This window comes from Myxocyprinus asiaticus, chromosome 24, assembly GCF_019703515.2.
Source record: "Myxocyprinus asiaticus isolate MX2 ecotype Aquarium Trade chromosome 24, UBuf_Myxa_2, whole genome shotgun sequence".
Classification (NCBI taxonomy): domain Eukaryota; kingdom Metazoa; phylum Chordata; class Actinopteri; order Cypriniformes; family Catostomidae; genus Myxocyprinus; species Myxocyprinus asiaticus.
The window spans coordinates 39,163,578-39,179,868 of record NC_059367.1 but is presented as its reverse complement, the minus strand read 5'-3'; the positions used below and the strand labels follow the sequence as shown (position 1 = coordinate 39,179,868).

General features: G+C 40.3%; 1 protein-coding gene across 2 annotated transcripts in view; it reads right to left on the bottom strand.

Annotated features, from left to right (window-relative positions):
* Positions 1–5,046: 5,046 nt before the first annotated feature.
* The window catches only part of LOC127415128 (synaptophysin-like), a 31,402-nt gene continuing 20,157 nt past the window's right edge, over positions 5,047–16,291 (bottom strand). For both annotated transcript variants that reach the window (XM_051653700.1, XM_051653699.1), the window contains 2 exons: positions 14,495–14,683; positions 5,047–6,197 (listed from right to left, as the gene is read on the bottom strand). In XM_051653700.1, coding sequence (XP_051509660.1) covers positions 14,526–14,683 — 158 coding nt within the window. In that variant the 3' untranslated portion in view covers positions 5,047–6,197; positions 14,495–14,525. The remainder of the gene's footprint in view (positions 6,198–14,494; positions 14,684–16,291) is intronic.

Genomic DNA, 16,291 nt, shown 5'->3' with positions numbered 1-16,291 from the left:
CAGCCACAGTCACACCGTGTGCTAACCTGATGGCAAATGACAAGCGATAAAAGGTATAATTTCTATGGTAATCAGAGTTTTTTCCTAACCAGCTGTGACGAACGATGGTACATTCTACCGATCACTTGTTTTCTATTTTCGGCATTGTGCCGGTAACTCTGTCCACTGTGAACTGGCACTGGTCCAAAAACGTAAAGAAATAAGGCTGGGCATAGAAATACATTACTTTTTTGACTACAAACTCTTCAGACATGTTTAGTAAGTTCTGTTCTGTTGTGTTCTGTTGTCGCTATTTTTGTGGAGGGCCTGCTTTTAGATAAAAAAAAAAAAATAAATTGTTTTCGCTCGAATGCTCCAATATCACGAGGGGGCTAAGTGAACTGTTGCTGTTGTGCCCTATCATGAACCCATACAGGAGATCAACGGTCAAATAATACATTAGATTTCAGTTTGTTTCTCATCAAACGTTATTGTATGCTTTCATAACAATCAAGAGTCTCATGGAATAATTTATTAGACTTCTGATTTATACTTTTATGTCCTTTTGATGCTTGAAGAGGTGGTCACCATAAACTGTATGACATCACTGAGTACAACATTTTTCCACAATTTTTCACTTTGTGTTAAGAAAAAGAAATAAAGTCATATAGGGTTATAACAACACAGAAAAAATCAGGCCAATTCTCAAATACTGCTTTTAAATTCGCTGATAAATTAGAGATGTTCCATTTTAATAATTTGCAAATTTGTGATACAAACAATTATATTTAGAATCAGTAAAAAGAGCAAAAGCTCACACAGTGATGTGTCATATGTCTTTGGAAAGGTCTTGATTTGTAGACTATAACGAGCAGATATGTTTCACTCAGAGACCAAACTACAGTGAATATTAGCGTGTGAAATGCACATGTATGATAAACAGAGAAAACAGAATTGTTGTCACATTTTGGTTTATAACTTTATGAAAAATAAACATGATGTAGAAAATGGCATATCACAACTTACAGCAAACGACTCTGCATAAAACAAGCCCACACTCGACGTAATATGATATGGAGATCCTGAAATATTAGTCTAAAAGTGCCATAACAAACTATGGTGACTATCGCAGATCGATTCACTAAAACACGATCCCTTACGTCATAGATGTGTCAGATCGTCCTCATTGGCTGTCTAGAGAGTGTTAGATTCCATATTTGGAAACATCCGTGTGCCCCACATGTGGTAAACAGAGGCCCATGAGAGCTGAAATGTATTTTTCGCACTTAGTTTATATGTTTAAGTATATATATATATATATATATATATATATATATATTCCAATTTTTTTATTCCTAATTTTCAGTTGTTCGGTTTTAATGTTCAATAAAACTTGCGTGGAGATGGTTTTGGACGCTTTGATAAATAAAAGTCCACCTTGGAAACTATGGTTCCAAATGCTATATCTTTGGATTGCATTGTACTATCCACACATATTTATTTCCTGGTACAGTTGACATGTTGGAGAACAACACCAAAGTTAATTTAATGAGAATGCTGTTTGTAGACCACAGCTCAGCATTCAACACTATAGTGCCCTCCAAGCTTGATGAGAAACTCCGGGCTCTGGGCTTAAACAGCTCGCTGTGCAGCTGGATCCTGGACTTCCTGTCAAGCAGACGCCAAGTGGTTAGAATGGGCAGCAACATTTCCTCATCACTGACCCTCAACACTGGAGCCCCACAGGGCTGTGTTCTTAGCCCACTCCTGTATTCCCTGTACACACATATGTGTGGCAACACATAGCTCCAGTGTCATCATTAAGTTTGCTGATGATACGACAGTGGTAGGTCTGATCACTGACAATGATGAAACAGCCTACAGAGAGGAAGTGCACACTCTGACACGCTGGTGTCAGGAGCACAACCTCTCCCTCAATGTCAGTAAGACCAAGGAGCTTGTGGTGGACTTCAGAAGAAAAGACAGAGAACACAGTCCCATCACCATCAATGGAGCAAAAGTGGAGAGAGTCAGCAGCTTCAAGTTCCTCGGTGTCCACATCACTGAAGAACTCACATGGTCCTTCCACACCGAGGCCATTGTGAAGAAGGCTCATCAGCACCTCTTCTTCCTGAGACGGCTGAGGAAGTTTGGAATGAACCACCACATCCTCACACGGTTCTACACCAGCACTGTAGAGAGCATCCTGACTGGCTGCATCTCCGCCTGGTATGGCAACAGCACTGCCCTCAACCGCAAAGCACTGCAAAGAGTGGTGCGAACTGCCAGACACATCATTGGAGGTGAGCTTCCCTCCCTCCAGGACATATATACCAGGCGGTGTGTGAAAAAAGCTCAGAGGATCATCAGAGACTCCAGCCACCCGAGCCATGGGCTGTTCTCACTGCTACCATCAGGCAAGCGGTATCAGGACCCACACCAGCTGAAGCCATAACAGCTTCTTCCCCCAAGCAATTTTAACTCTTGATCGATCACGATACATATATCAGCACCGCACTTTATTAGCCTCAGACTGGACTCACATTTTATACTTCTCTTAATAACACACTGGCAACTGACTATCAACCGACAGTTGAATGTTAACACAACACTTCATATTTATTTCCACTGATTACATGGGGGTAATCAGTGGAATCTTATTTTGTGTATACTGTATATTGTATATTATTATTATTATTATTATTATTATTATTTTATTTTTGTATACAGTCTTCTTATTTTGTGTATACTGTATATTGTATATTATTATTATTATTATTTTATTTTGTATACAGTCTTCTTATTTTGTGTATACTGTATATTGTATATTATTAAGTGTATATTGTGTTGTGTAACAGATGTGTAAACTGTGTTATGTGTAAATTAGATATTTATTGTAACTGTCCTACTACTATGTTGCTTGGAACTGCAACCAAGACATTCACCCACTATTGCACTTGTGTATATGGTTGAGTAACAATAAAGGGATTTGATTTGATTTGATTTTTAATGACCTTCCATACTATCTAAAAGGTATAATGTCAAACATGAATAATAACTTTTTTTTAGCGTTTATGTTTTGTGTTTTGTCAGCAGTGTTAATTTTGACTCGTTCCTCCTTTTCTTAAACACTAGGCACTTAAGGCACTAACAATGGAAGTGAAAGGGGGCCAATTTTTTTATGTTAAAATTATCACTTTTTCAAAAGTATAATCAAAAGACATAAAGGATATGTGTGTAAACATGATTTTAGTGTGATAATATCACTTACAAACCTTTTCTGTGTAAAGTTATAGCCAATTTGATGTCGTTACCATGACGATGTAATATCAACAAACCCTAAAATGACTGTAAAAATGTCGATTTAAACAACTTTACAGCTCAAATAATACACAAGTTTTAACAGCAGAATTAATGCAAGTGTTTTAAAAAAAATTATAAGATCCACATTTCAGTTTAAACCCTCCAAAAATTGGCCACGTTCACTTTTATTGGCCCCATTCACTTCTATTTGTCTCACTGTAACCTCGATTTTTTTTTATTTTTTATTTTTTTTTTTTTTTATGAAAAGGGAGAACGAGTCTAAATAAATTTTGATGTAATCAACATTATGCCACAAATGCTGTCGATTGAGCTTAACTTTTATTGAACCCGGAATATTCCTTTAAAAATGCCTTCAAGGTGTAAGAGGTTAATGTGGTTTTAAAGCTGCGTTCCATTCAACTCAGAAAGTCGAATTTTCTAACTTCCTACTGGGAAAAATGTAATGGAACGCCACTTGAAGTCGGAATTCCAACTTGGAAAGTCGTGCGGAAATTTTAAACTCCGATTTCGCCTAGATGCAGGTGCGTGACGTCACACAATCATGTCGGCACCCAGGAAGATGTACAAAATAAGTGATAAACGTTCACTTTTATTAAATAATATCGATAAATTAGTCAAAGTTCCTACATTTCATGATATTAAAGCTTGTTTAACAAAGGTTAGCAGAGTAGCAGGTGTTCAAAACATGGTAAATTATACTCTTTGTTTTTATTTTATTTTTTATATATAATCGTACACCTGTAGCACAAATGCTAGCGTTGCAGATTGTTTATTAATTGGGTTGTTAGGAGACATCTCTGGTGACAGTCAAACACCTGCTAAGCTAACGGGAGCGTTGCAGTTTTGTTTCCTTTAACGTCATCTTCCGAGCATCTGGCACTAGAATGCCTTTCGTCGGACATCAGAGCTATCAAGTGGAATGTCCCACATCCGATTTGAATGGAACGCATCGTAACCATAGAAATACATACATAGATGCCTTATTCCTCTGGTTTGGGTACAAAACGGTAAACAAGAAGAGCTGTTTGAATGTTAGTGAATGGAGAAAAAGCCTCAGATCGCTGCATAAACTGCTTTTTTGTGGAAACAGTTCATCATGCAATGAATTGACTGACTTGGTGGTTATTTTTAGTATATTTGCCATAATACATTCATTTGTAGAAGACTTTATTTGCAGCTTGCTACGGGGAAAAATGCAATTGACAATAGCCTATTGACATTATTGCATCAGGTAAGATTATTTACAGTAACCTACTCACTAGCATAAAACTCTGAAAAAGTTTATATATATATATATATATATATTAGTAATCATATATATATTATATATGTATATTAATTAATATGACCTTACTATTGATATATTTTAGATGTTAGATTGAATAACAAATTCATGATTTGAATAAACAAACATATTATGGATGTTTTTGGAGCTAGATTCCTTTATGGTTATGACCATATCGCGTTCCATAGGAACAGCTGCTAATAAGGTATCTATGTATGAACTCTATGGTTTTAAAACCCTCTTGTGGATACTTTTAAAAAGACGTCGACCATGTTGGACTTCATCGATTGTAGATTTGAACTTCAGCACTTTTATTTGTATACTATTTTGCACATAAATGACTGTTAAAGGAGAATAAAACCTTCAACCCTAGGGAACACAGTTTAACCTTAACCGACCATAGATGTATTACAATGAATTTATGTGATGTGTAAACTGAGTACTTTATAAAACACACACATGGTTATAAATGTAATCACCACACCATTCTCTAACATAATTTTATTTGCATTATCAGACAATATAGTGAGGGAGAGAAAGAACCTTCATGTGAAATTCAGCATAAAAAACACATTTCAGTATCAACAAAAAGCCAAAACACATGGAAATGAATTTTCAGGAAGGATACAAATAGTTCATTCACAACTCAGCAGTGTTACACAGAACTAGATAAACCGATGATCAAGTACTGAAGTGCTCATGCCAGACTTCAAAAGTGTTCACTTTCCAATGTAGCTTTTAATATCATCATCACATATCTGCACATTTGAAATTATGTTATATTCATAAAGGTTTGGATATATAACCAAAACACTAAAGAACATAAATCTTCAGCATAATTTGTGTACATTATGAAGAACAGGGGCCAAATAGATCCATGTCGTCTTGGGTAATGTTTGAATGTTCACTCAATTTCTCTCCCTTATCCCAATTGTTTCCAATCTGATATCAAACTACTGACTTTTGTTAATACTTTCTTGTAGCAGTTACTGGCACACAACTCAAAATCTAATTTGTGTTCTTACAAACCTTCGAAGAATGTTTTACACAAATAAATAAGGAAAAATATCACACTTTCAGTAGGAGTTTTAAGGTTAGCTCTTACTGTGGGTTGAACGATGATGATGGATTGGTAATATGGGGAAAAACACCACTACAATAAATTAAAAGTAAGTGAACAAATGTGGGGACTACAAATTAAATAACAAAAAATAAAAATAAACATTAAGTTCAATTCACAGCACAGTATATCTATTTAAATATATTTTATATTTACACCACGCAGACAAACACTGATTCAATTATATTAATTCATTTAAACTGTTCCCCGTACATAACATATACATAATACTTTTCAATAAAGTTTTTGGTTGCATGTTCAAGTGGTTACTTATAACAGGATGGGTAATACCCCAGTGGATTTAAAGTAAGAATAGGCATCATATTAAAATTAGGCGCACACTTCCTCCTGGGCCCAATGCATGTACCCTCAGTTAAAGATTGTATGTGACCCCCTTCCCTTTAAAAAATGTTTTTGAAGAAAGTGGAAACATAGCTAAAACTGTAGTTTCCACACTGGCTGATCACATGAATGTCAACTTGCTGTAATCTGTGGAAAGAGTTTACACAAACAAAATTATTAGCAATTAGTGAAAATGCTTATACAATTTTTATATTAATGCATATACAAATTTAGCCTAAAACACATGTACAAACTCAAATTTAAACCAGGAAACGAACAGAAACAGTTTTAGGATTTAAACTGAAAAGTTTTGATGTATAATGAAGAAGAAATATATTGGATTCTGTACTATTTCTAAGCCATTTATCTATTTAACCCTTCCTTGGTCCTGACAATCAAGTTCCAATGAGACCTCACCGGGTCAAATTGACCCGGCATTATTACTTACAAATCAACATCCGAATTTACCAATTTTACCCCCAACAATTGATCATAAATCATTAACCTACTTATTACTAATTTCCTAATGCATATTTCAGTCATTTTTGGTAATAGTAAGTCATAGAGTGTGTGTCTGTGTGGGAGGTGGCTTGTGAATGCATATGTGTGGGGAGAGGGTGTGTGCATGCAATATGAGTGTACTTATAAATAACATTTGGAACTGGACTAACGTTTTACTGCTTTCTTGCATGTTTTTATATTAACCGGGTCAAATTGACCCGGGGGGACTACAAAGGGACTTTTTTACAACTTAATTTTAAAAAACAAAATTATTCATTTTTACATCATCAGGTTCAGATCACCTCTGTGAAGGATGTCATGAAGTTTCAGGCAGTAAAGTTGAAGTTCAGTTGATGTAAATCTGTGTTTAAATCTAAAACGGGTCAAGTTGACCCGGGAAGTCAGATTTGTGATATTGACGATGCTAACTGAAGGTCAAAAGGAGAAAAGCAAGGAAAAGATGTCCTTCATTGAAGGACACAATATGCTCTTTGGAGCATTCTCAAATCATGTTGGATAACATGATCATCAGGATCTATTTCGACCTCACTCAGACCGTCATCACGGTCTTATCCTGAATGACGCCATTCTACTACTTATCTTCATGACCTAATGTCAACAAAGTTAGGTGACTGACCTTATGGGGCTGGCTTACTATATAAACATCCGGATAAGCCGACCATTTCCTGTTGCCTTTCTCACCTCATCTGAGACCGGGTCGGTAGCTCACGTTTAAACGCTGTAAGGGGGTTCAGTGGAAAGGAGGAGGTGAGAACCGGCTTGACAACTTAAATAATAATTTAATAAACAACTTAAACAAACACACAACCAAAAACCACACAGTACAGCTGCCTGCAATTCTCTCTCTCTCGAACTGTCGTCCCTGCCCTCCTCGGCTCTACACTCCTCCCGGCGTTGCCTCAGGCCGGGGAGCCCCCGGCATGACGTACATCCCCCACCCTTCTTCTCCGAGGGGGGCGTGCCTTATGCCCCGACTGCCGGCGGGTCATCCCCGCCTTCCTCGACCTGGGAGGAGACAGGAGGGGAAAAACAACAAAACAAAATGGCGAGGGAAAGGCCAACACGGAGCAACAGAGAGAGAGAGAGGAGAAAGAGAAAAAGAAACTCACCGGTTCTCTGATGCGCCGTCACATGGTCCTCGATCACTACTCCACCCTCTCAGGCGGACCGCAGCCGCTCCTCCCCGGGCGGACCGGAGTCAGACCTCCGACCCCCAGCGGACAGAACGCCCCTCCGCGTTCCCGGCGTCCCGTGGGGACACTCCTCCGCCCCTGGCAGCAGCCCTACCACTCCAGGCGGTCGGGGAGTCGCTTCCCTCCTCCCCCCGCGGACGGCGGTCTTCTCTCGACCCCTCCGCGTTCCCTGGGGGACGGCAGGGCACTCCTCCGCCCCTGGCAGCGGCTCCCTCGCTCCAGGCGGTCGGGGAGTCCCGTCCCCACTCGCTTCGCGGACGGCGGCCGTTCCCCGCGTCTGGGTGGTCGGGCTACTCCGTCCCCCGTCGGATGGCAGCGGCGCTCCCCTGGGTGGACGGCAGTGTCGAGGACTCTGCGATGGGAATCCCTCTTCCTCCCGGGTTTCGGCACCAGTGTAAGGGGGTTCAGTGGAAAGGAGGAGGCGAGAACCGGCTTAATAATATAAATAATAATTTAATAAACAATTTAAACAAAACACACAACCAAAAACACACAGTACAGCTGCCTGCAATTCTCTCTCTCTCGAACTGTCATCCCCGGCCGCCTTTATCCCTCGCGTGCCCCATCAGGCTGATTGGGGTCCGGGTGTGTCTCATTCCAGCCCGGCCCCGCCCTCCTCGGCTCTACAAACGCTATCACAAGAGGAATCACATTTTCAATCCGTCACATTGTGTGCAGGCACCTCGCGTCCCTGAGGATCGCAGTGGATTTCCCCTTATTTCTATTTATCTCTACGCTCCGTTTGGAAGTGCATGTATTGGTGAGTATATTTTTCATTCTTAATATTAGTTGTTTGTGTTCTCGACACTTTGTAAACAAAGTTGGCAGTTTTTGATTTGCAGTCTTTGTTTGTTTTCATTTAACAGGGACAGTTCTGTTTCCCTATAAATAAACTGCAGTTTGGAGAAGGATTTTGTGTTTTCCTGCATGTATGCTGTTTGCAGCGGACGGGTGTTACCACTTTTCCACCGCACGTTCGTGCGCAGAATATGTGGGTAGCTAACTATAGGAGTTTTTTTCCCTGATTATACACCTCCAAATTAATTGTCTTCTGGTATTGTAATTTATATTCTGGAAGAGTTCTGTCCGCAGACTCCATTACCAGAGGGTAATTAATAGGTAGTGATTCGTCACAGCCCATTTATCCTGTTACTAAGGGTGAGTATTTGTTAAAAGTGTTATTTTTATCTGTAAAATAACTAGTCTGTGCACTTTGATTGATATCAAAATATTTATTCTGGAGAGTTTGCTTTTGTTCGCAGATTCAGGTTCCAGAAATCAATCAATAAACAGTGATTTGTCTATAGTTGAACTGAATTGTTTTCTTCCAGTACCTTGTTTGAAGGGCATTCTCGTAAGCGCAGGAGGGAACACACTCCTGATGAGTCGCGTGGGATGTCTACACAATCTGACATACCCCGGAATAGGCAGAGGAGACCCCAGAGTGCCAAGGACCCAGGGGGGACACCCAACTACAGATTCTGGCAGCTTTGCGTGACCTAGCAGGTAGCTTGATCCTCGCAGTTCTGCGATAGGTGAACAACCGCCTACAGTTCTCTCTGCAGCCTCTTCTGGGGATGAGTTACCATCATATCAAGAGGAGAAGGATGATTTGGTGGATACCATCTCACTTCATGCCAATAATTCCCTTTATGGTAGCGATGAGCAGACTGAGGAAGACCAGCAGGATGAATCCAGGTTTGGCACCTCAGAAGATGGGAGCTCGCACTCTGACATCCTTATCTGCATTATTAGTGCAGCAAGAATCCTGAGCCTTGATACTCAGGAGAAAGCCACAACCTCAGCCCCACCACAAGGTTTGTGGGGAGGCTTTCCCCGCACTCAGCCTTCTGCCTCCATTCCTGTAGCTGATGATTATTCTCAGATGTTAAGGAAGGCCTGGAATAATCCTAAAGCTGCACTCCAGTTCAACGCAGGTTGTAGATGATTGACTAAATTACACTTTGCCCCTGAGAGTGGTATGGGGGAAATTGCAGCTCTAACCTCCTTGGGTCCAGATTGGATTACGGATAATAGTCACTGTCCTGGCAAAGAATGCCAGAAGGCTGATTGTTTAGTGTGCCAAGCATATAAAGCAGCCACTCGTGCAGCCCGATCTGGGAATGCCCTGGTAATAGTTTTGGCCACATTGAAAAATGTGGTTAATATGGAAGATTGTGATCTTATGGGCCTAGTTGAAACAGCCCTCTTCACACATTCACAGTTTACAGGGACATCTCTGCCTGAAACCATCAGAAGAGATTTGACTAACATGCCAGTCGTGCCAAGTCTGGTTTTTCACCCTGATTCACAGGTATGGTTATAGAGATATTCAACCCCCCCAACCTCCTCACTTCCCCCGTCCGGAACCATGGGGGTACAACAGAAGACAAAATAGGGGCTTCCAGCCACCTGACAGAAGTACCAGACAGTCTTATCAGGCTCCACAAACTGGCCAGTCTTGCGTTTCAGTTAAGGGAGCACTTCCGAAAAAACGTACTCCCAGGGTTTCTGGACCCCGGGGAGGCCCCGCATAGTGGTCTCAGAAAAGTTGCCAAAGCATGTTCCCAGCTATGCCTGGACAGCTGGGAAAAAACTACATCAGATCATTGGGTAATCGATACCATCAAGAAAGGATACAGGATACAGTTTCGGCGATGTCCTCCCACCTTCTCAGGGGCCCGTAAGACTATGTTCAAGGACCCAGTCCAGGTACAAGTTTTGGCCAATGAAATTACAATTCCGCTACAGACACAAGCAATTGTACAGGTAAGACCCAACAAATAGCTCACTGGGTTTTATTCGAGCTACTTCCTTGTGCCGAAGAAAGACAGCAGGCTTTAGCCCATCCTGGACCTAAGACAACTAAACACGTTGAAATTATTGCACTTCAAGATGCTGACCACAGCACAAATTCTGGAATCCATAGAACCAGGTGAGTGGTTCACTTCCATAGACCGGAAAGATCCGTATTTCCATGTACCCATCTGCCAAGAGCACAGACAGTTCCTTCGCTTCACCTTTCATGGTCAAACTTACCAATTCAAGGTCCTTCCATTTGGCCTTTCCCTTTCTACAAGGGTCTTCACCAGAGTAGTGTCGGCAGCCCTCTGTCCTCTTCAGGTTGCAGGCCTGAAAATCCTGCCATATCTAAACGACTGGCTGATTTGTGCAACATCTCGCCACCAAGTCATGAAGGACACGGAGACAGTGATCCAACATGTCCAGTATCTCGGACTCAAGTTAAATTTGGAAAAGAGCAATTTAAACCCCTGACAGCAGGCAGTGTTCATTGGGCTCTCCCTGAATTATCTGCTAATAACCGCATCCTTGACACCTCAGAGAACTGTAAAACGGTCCACTCTGGCACAGTCCTTCCACTTGTACAAGCAAATGAAGTTGGTTCAATTTCAGCGATTGCTGGGTATAATCGCAGCAGCAATGAATGTGATCCAACTCTGTCTTCTCAGAGCCCAACCATTACAACGGTGGCTGAACAGCTTCCAAATTCACAAAAGTGCACAGACAGGTAAACCTGAAGGTTACACGAAAGTGCATTGAAGCCTTATGCCCCTGGAACAGCAAGAGTTTGTTATTGCAAGGGGTCACGTTGGGGAACATCCTGGCGAGACCTAAAGTGGTATCAACAGATGCTTCCTTGGTGGGGAGCAGTGTGGGAAGGCAAGACCATCAGAGGTGTGTGGGAGTTTCCATGGACCTTAGAACACATCAGTGTGCTGGAAAGCTGAGGGCTTTCCTCCCACTGATACAGAACAAGCATGTTCTGGTGAGATCAGACAACATGTCCGCGGTGTATCACATCAATCACTAAGGTGGCACCAGATCAGTGCGTTGCCTTCAGATGACAAGAAAGCTTCTCTTTGGGCCCTTCCGAGACTCTCCTCTCTCAGGGCAGTTTACATACCAGGGGTGGCAAACCAGGCAGCCGACCTCCTGCCTCGGACCTCTTCCGGGAGAGTGGCGCCTTCACCCAGAGGTGCTGCATCTCATATGGGATCAATTCGGCACAGCCAATATCGATCTATTTGCGACAGCCAAGACAACCCATTGCAGCATGTGGTTCTCTCTGAAAGTTCAGCAAGGTCCCCATGGGGATAGATGCACTGTCTCAAGAGTGGCCGAGAGGGTTGTTGTACGCTTTCCCTCCCCTGCCATTAATTCTAATTGTACTCAAGAGGGTGCCAATGGGCCATCACAAGGTCTTACTGGTTGCTCCCAGGTGGCCAAAGACATTGGTTCCCTTCCCTCCTACATCTGGTTCAAGGTTGCCCTTGGCCGTTACCAAAAAGAGCTGACATTCTCTCCCAAAGGGGAGGTCAAATTTGGCACACAAGGCTGGATCTGCTGCAAGTTTGGGTATGGCTTCTGCTCAGTCCCTCTCTCAAGATTTAGATGAATTGGTCTTGAGGACAATAAGTAGTTCTAAAGCATCTTCTACCTGGAGTAACTATTCTAACAAGTGGAACGTATTTTCAAAATGGTGCCAAGACCAACAGCTGGACACAGCCAACTGTGGCATCAGTTTTGTCCTTCGCTTCCTTTAATCACTAGTGGATTCGGGAAGAGCGACTAATACAATAAAGGTTTATATTGCAGCAATCTCCCACTTCCATGCTTTAGTGGACAGTATGAGAATTGGCACACTCCCTTTGGTGTCTCAGTTTCTTAAGGGGGCATACCGATTGCGCACAAAGAGAATTGTGAAATCACCCTCATGGGACCTCACTTTAGTTTTGCAGTCACTGACTAAAGCCCCGTTTGAACCTTTGGAACAAGCTGACCTCAAGTCGCTGACATTGAAAACAGTCTTTCTCCTTGCAATTTGCTCAGCCAAGAGAGTAAGCGAGTTACACTCCTTGTCGGTCAGTGAAGACTGCCTGAGACGTAAGGCAGAAAATGCAGGGGTTTCCCCCTGGCCAAATCCGTCTTTTTTACCCAAGGTCCTTAAACCTAACACAGTGAATCAGGTAATTGAGCTTGAGCCTTTTCATCCTGACCTCTTCTATTTGGGGACAAGTCTAGATATTCCATCCTTATGCACTGTTAGGGCGTTGCGTGCCTATATTGAGCACACTCAGCCTTTGTGACAATCACACACACAACTGTTTGTTTTGTCAGAAAGTGTATTGGTCAGCCAATATCTAAACAACGATTGTCTCATTGGATAGTGGACACAACTGCACATGCATATTCCAGCCAGAACATATCAATCCTATGTGATCTGGTGGCTCATTCCACCAGGAGTATGGCTATGTCCTGGGCGGCACATAAGGGGGTGGCACTCTCAGACATCTGTGCAGCATTTTCTTGGAGTACTCCATGCACTTCCACAAAGTTTTATTAGATCAATGTGGCAAACCCAGGCTCTTTGGGGTCTACTGTTTTATCTGCTGCTAAACGGGGTGATGAGGGAAATGGTACCAGTCCCTCATGACACTGATGGTACTTGTCATCCAGGATAAGACCGTGGTGACGGTCTGAGTGAGGTCGAAACAGATCGTAAGTTATGTCCATAACTATGGATCTATGAGACCGAACGATGACCGTCACCATTTCTTGTCACTCGGGAAGAGTTGAGGTGTTCCAGGCAAGAGGAAGTGGTCGGCTCATCCGGATGTTTATATGGTAAGCCAACCCCTTAATGTCAGTCACCTAACTTTGTTAACATTAGGTCTCGAGGATAGGCAGCAGAATGGCGTCATTCAGGAAAAGACCATGGTGATGGTCATCTGTCGGTCTCATAGATCCATAGTTATGGACATAACTTACGTTTTGCACATGTGGAGTCCATGGCAACTTAGATGCATGTTGTCATTAATGCAAAAGCAGGAAATACCAAATACTAAGAAATTCTCAAATTCATACATTTGTCAATTAAAGTTTAGACTGGTTATATAAATAGTAATGAACATTTTGTATTGATTTAGAAAAATAATGCATAACAGAAAAAATTTCATTAGTGGTCTCAAACTTTTGAACCCCACTTCACATTTTGTGTTTTGCATAAATAATGTCCTAATGTTAAAGGAATTGCTCACCCAAAAATGAAAATTATCTCATCATTTACTCACCCTCTTCCCAATCCAAATGAGTATGACTTTCATTCTTATACTAAACACAAAGATTTTTAGAAGACTATTTTAGCTCTGTAGGTCCACACAATGTAAGTGAATAGTGACCAGACCTTTCAAGCTCCAAAAATCACACAAAGGTAGCATAAAAGTAATCAATAAGACTCCAGTGGTTTAATCCATGTCTTCTAAAGCGATGCAATCACTTTGGGTGAGAAACAGATCAATATTTCAATCTTTTTTTACTACAAATCTCCACTTTCACTTCCAAAATGTGAAAGTGTAAGGGGAGATTGATAGTAAAAAAGGACTTTAATATTTATCTGTTTCTCACCCACACCTATCATATCACTTCTGAAGACATGGATTTAACCATTGGAGTCTTATGGATTACTTTTATGCTGCCTTTAAGTGATTTTTGGAGCTTCAAAGGTCTGGTCACCATTCACTTACATTGTATGGACCTACAGGGCTGAAATATTCTTCTAAAAATCTTTGTTTGTGTTTAGCAGAAGAATGAAAGTCATACACATTTGGGATGGCATGAGGGTGAGTAAATTTTGAGAGAATGTTCATTTTTGTGTGAACTATCCCTTTAAAAGTAGATAAAAACACCTAAATATTTGGTTTCACTCACCAGTGCAGAGTTTCAGCTACTGTGGCTGTGCTCACATCTCATTGGAGAAGGAGGTGGGTTCGCCCTGACCATACACTCCTTGGTTGTAGCCTCCACCTTCATATCCACCCCCCTGTTGGCCATAGTCGGGCTGGTACCCACCCTGGGAGCTGGCATATGGGTCCTGTCCATAACCTTCCTGCCCATAGCCTGGAATAATACATTTAACAGAGAACATATTTAAAGAGGATGATGGATTATCGGGGCATGTCCCAGTTGGACAAATATGCTTCAAAATGTCAATCATTTCAAATGTCAACTATCCTAAAAAGGGTGAATCTCATGAAACCTGTCAAGAACTTGTCTAGGTCATATTTCACCCCAAAAAAAAAAAAAAAAAAAAAAATGATATTTAGCATAAAGTAAATGAAGATTATTATTAGGACTATGAAGATTTTTTGCGCTGTGATATTATTTTCTTGACAATTAGGAATTACAATAGCGCGCAACAGTGCCAACCCCCTTTTTTAGCCACCCTAGTTCCGGAAGTATTTTTCTCATTAATTTTTTTCATAGGGTTTATACTAAAAGTCCTCATAAAAGCATTCTAAGTCATGAACCAAACAAACCACCTCCAAAGTGAATCACAACATTATAAACTTTGATTTGATGCAAAAAATATTTGATAATCGGACAAAAAAAAAAAAACAAAGATACAAGACTGTGTACCTTAATGAGGGAATGAACTATAATCCCATGAAGCGTTGCGAATGATGTAACCAAATTAAATGGAAATATTACATCTATTTATTTAAATCTGTTAATTATAAGCATTGAATTAATATTTTTAAAGTATTTTGCAAAATATTCAGATTGATTCAAATATATAAATAGTTTCAGAGTGTGGGAAGACAAACTTGACTGCATCATTCACAGTGTGTCATGTTAGTGGACGTGATTCTCTGATTGGTGGATCTTTCTCTGCTGGATCATGGGTAGCATAGTTCTCCATGAGGAATTCTGTTATTAAACTTTTTCTTTTTTATGAAATTGAAATAACAGGTATCATTTAACAACCTCAGAGCTCATGGTAGGGCTGTCTTTAGAGGTTTATAAATTATTGTTAAAAATGAATTAGTCTATGGAGAAAAATAAATGGTATATTTACTTCTGAAACCCAACTGTTGTGCACTATTAATTCTCATTACATTAATGCAAAATATTATTAATTTTTTTACATATATAAATTGTCAAGTATTTACAAATCATGGTAGCATTTGTCGAACTAAAGTTCATTTAAATTATGCCAATTTTAAGATGAAAAAATCAATGTGAGCAGACAGGATGATTTTCATTAATGTATTACAGATATTTTGAATTACAATAAAGAGAATAATTTTTTTTTGCTTAATTACAATAATTCAAATTAGTGAGGGAAATGTACATAATTTTCTTGAAAATAATGCTACAATGCAAAAAAAAAAAAAAAAATCTTCAAGGTCCTAAAAATAGGCTTAACATGGACAATTCTTTAACCCAAATATAAGTATAAACAACAGCTACAAATCTATGTAGGTCATGTCATTTTTATTTGTATAGCGCTTTTCACAACACACATCATTTCAAAGCAGCTTTATAGAAAATTATGCTTTAACAGATAAAGAAGCTGTAATATAATAATGTCTTTGAGTCATCATTGTGCTGTTAAATAAAAACATAATTGTAAATTGTGCCTTAAAATAAAGAATAAAATGAATAAATAAGTAAATTATATTTGTATTTAGAGCCCCAGTGAGCAAGCCGAAGGCGACTGTGGCA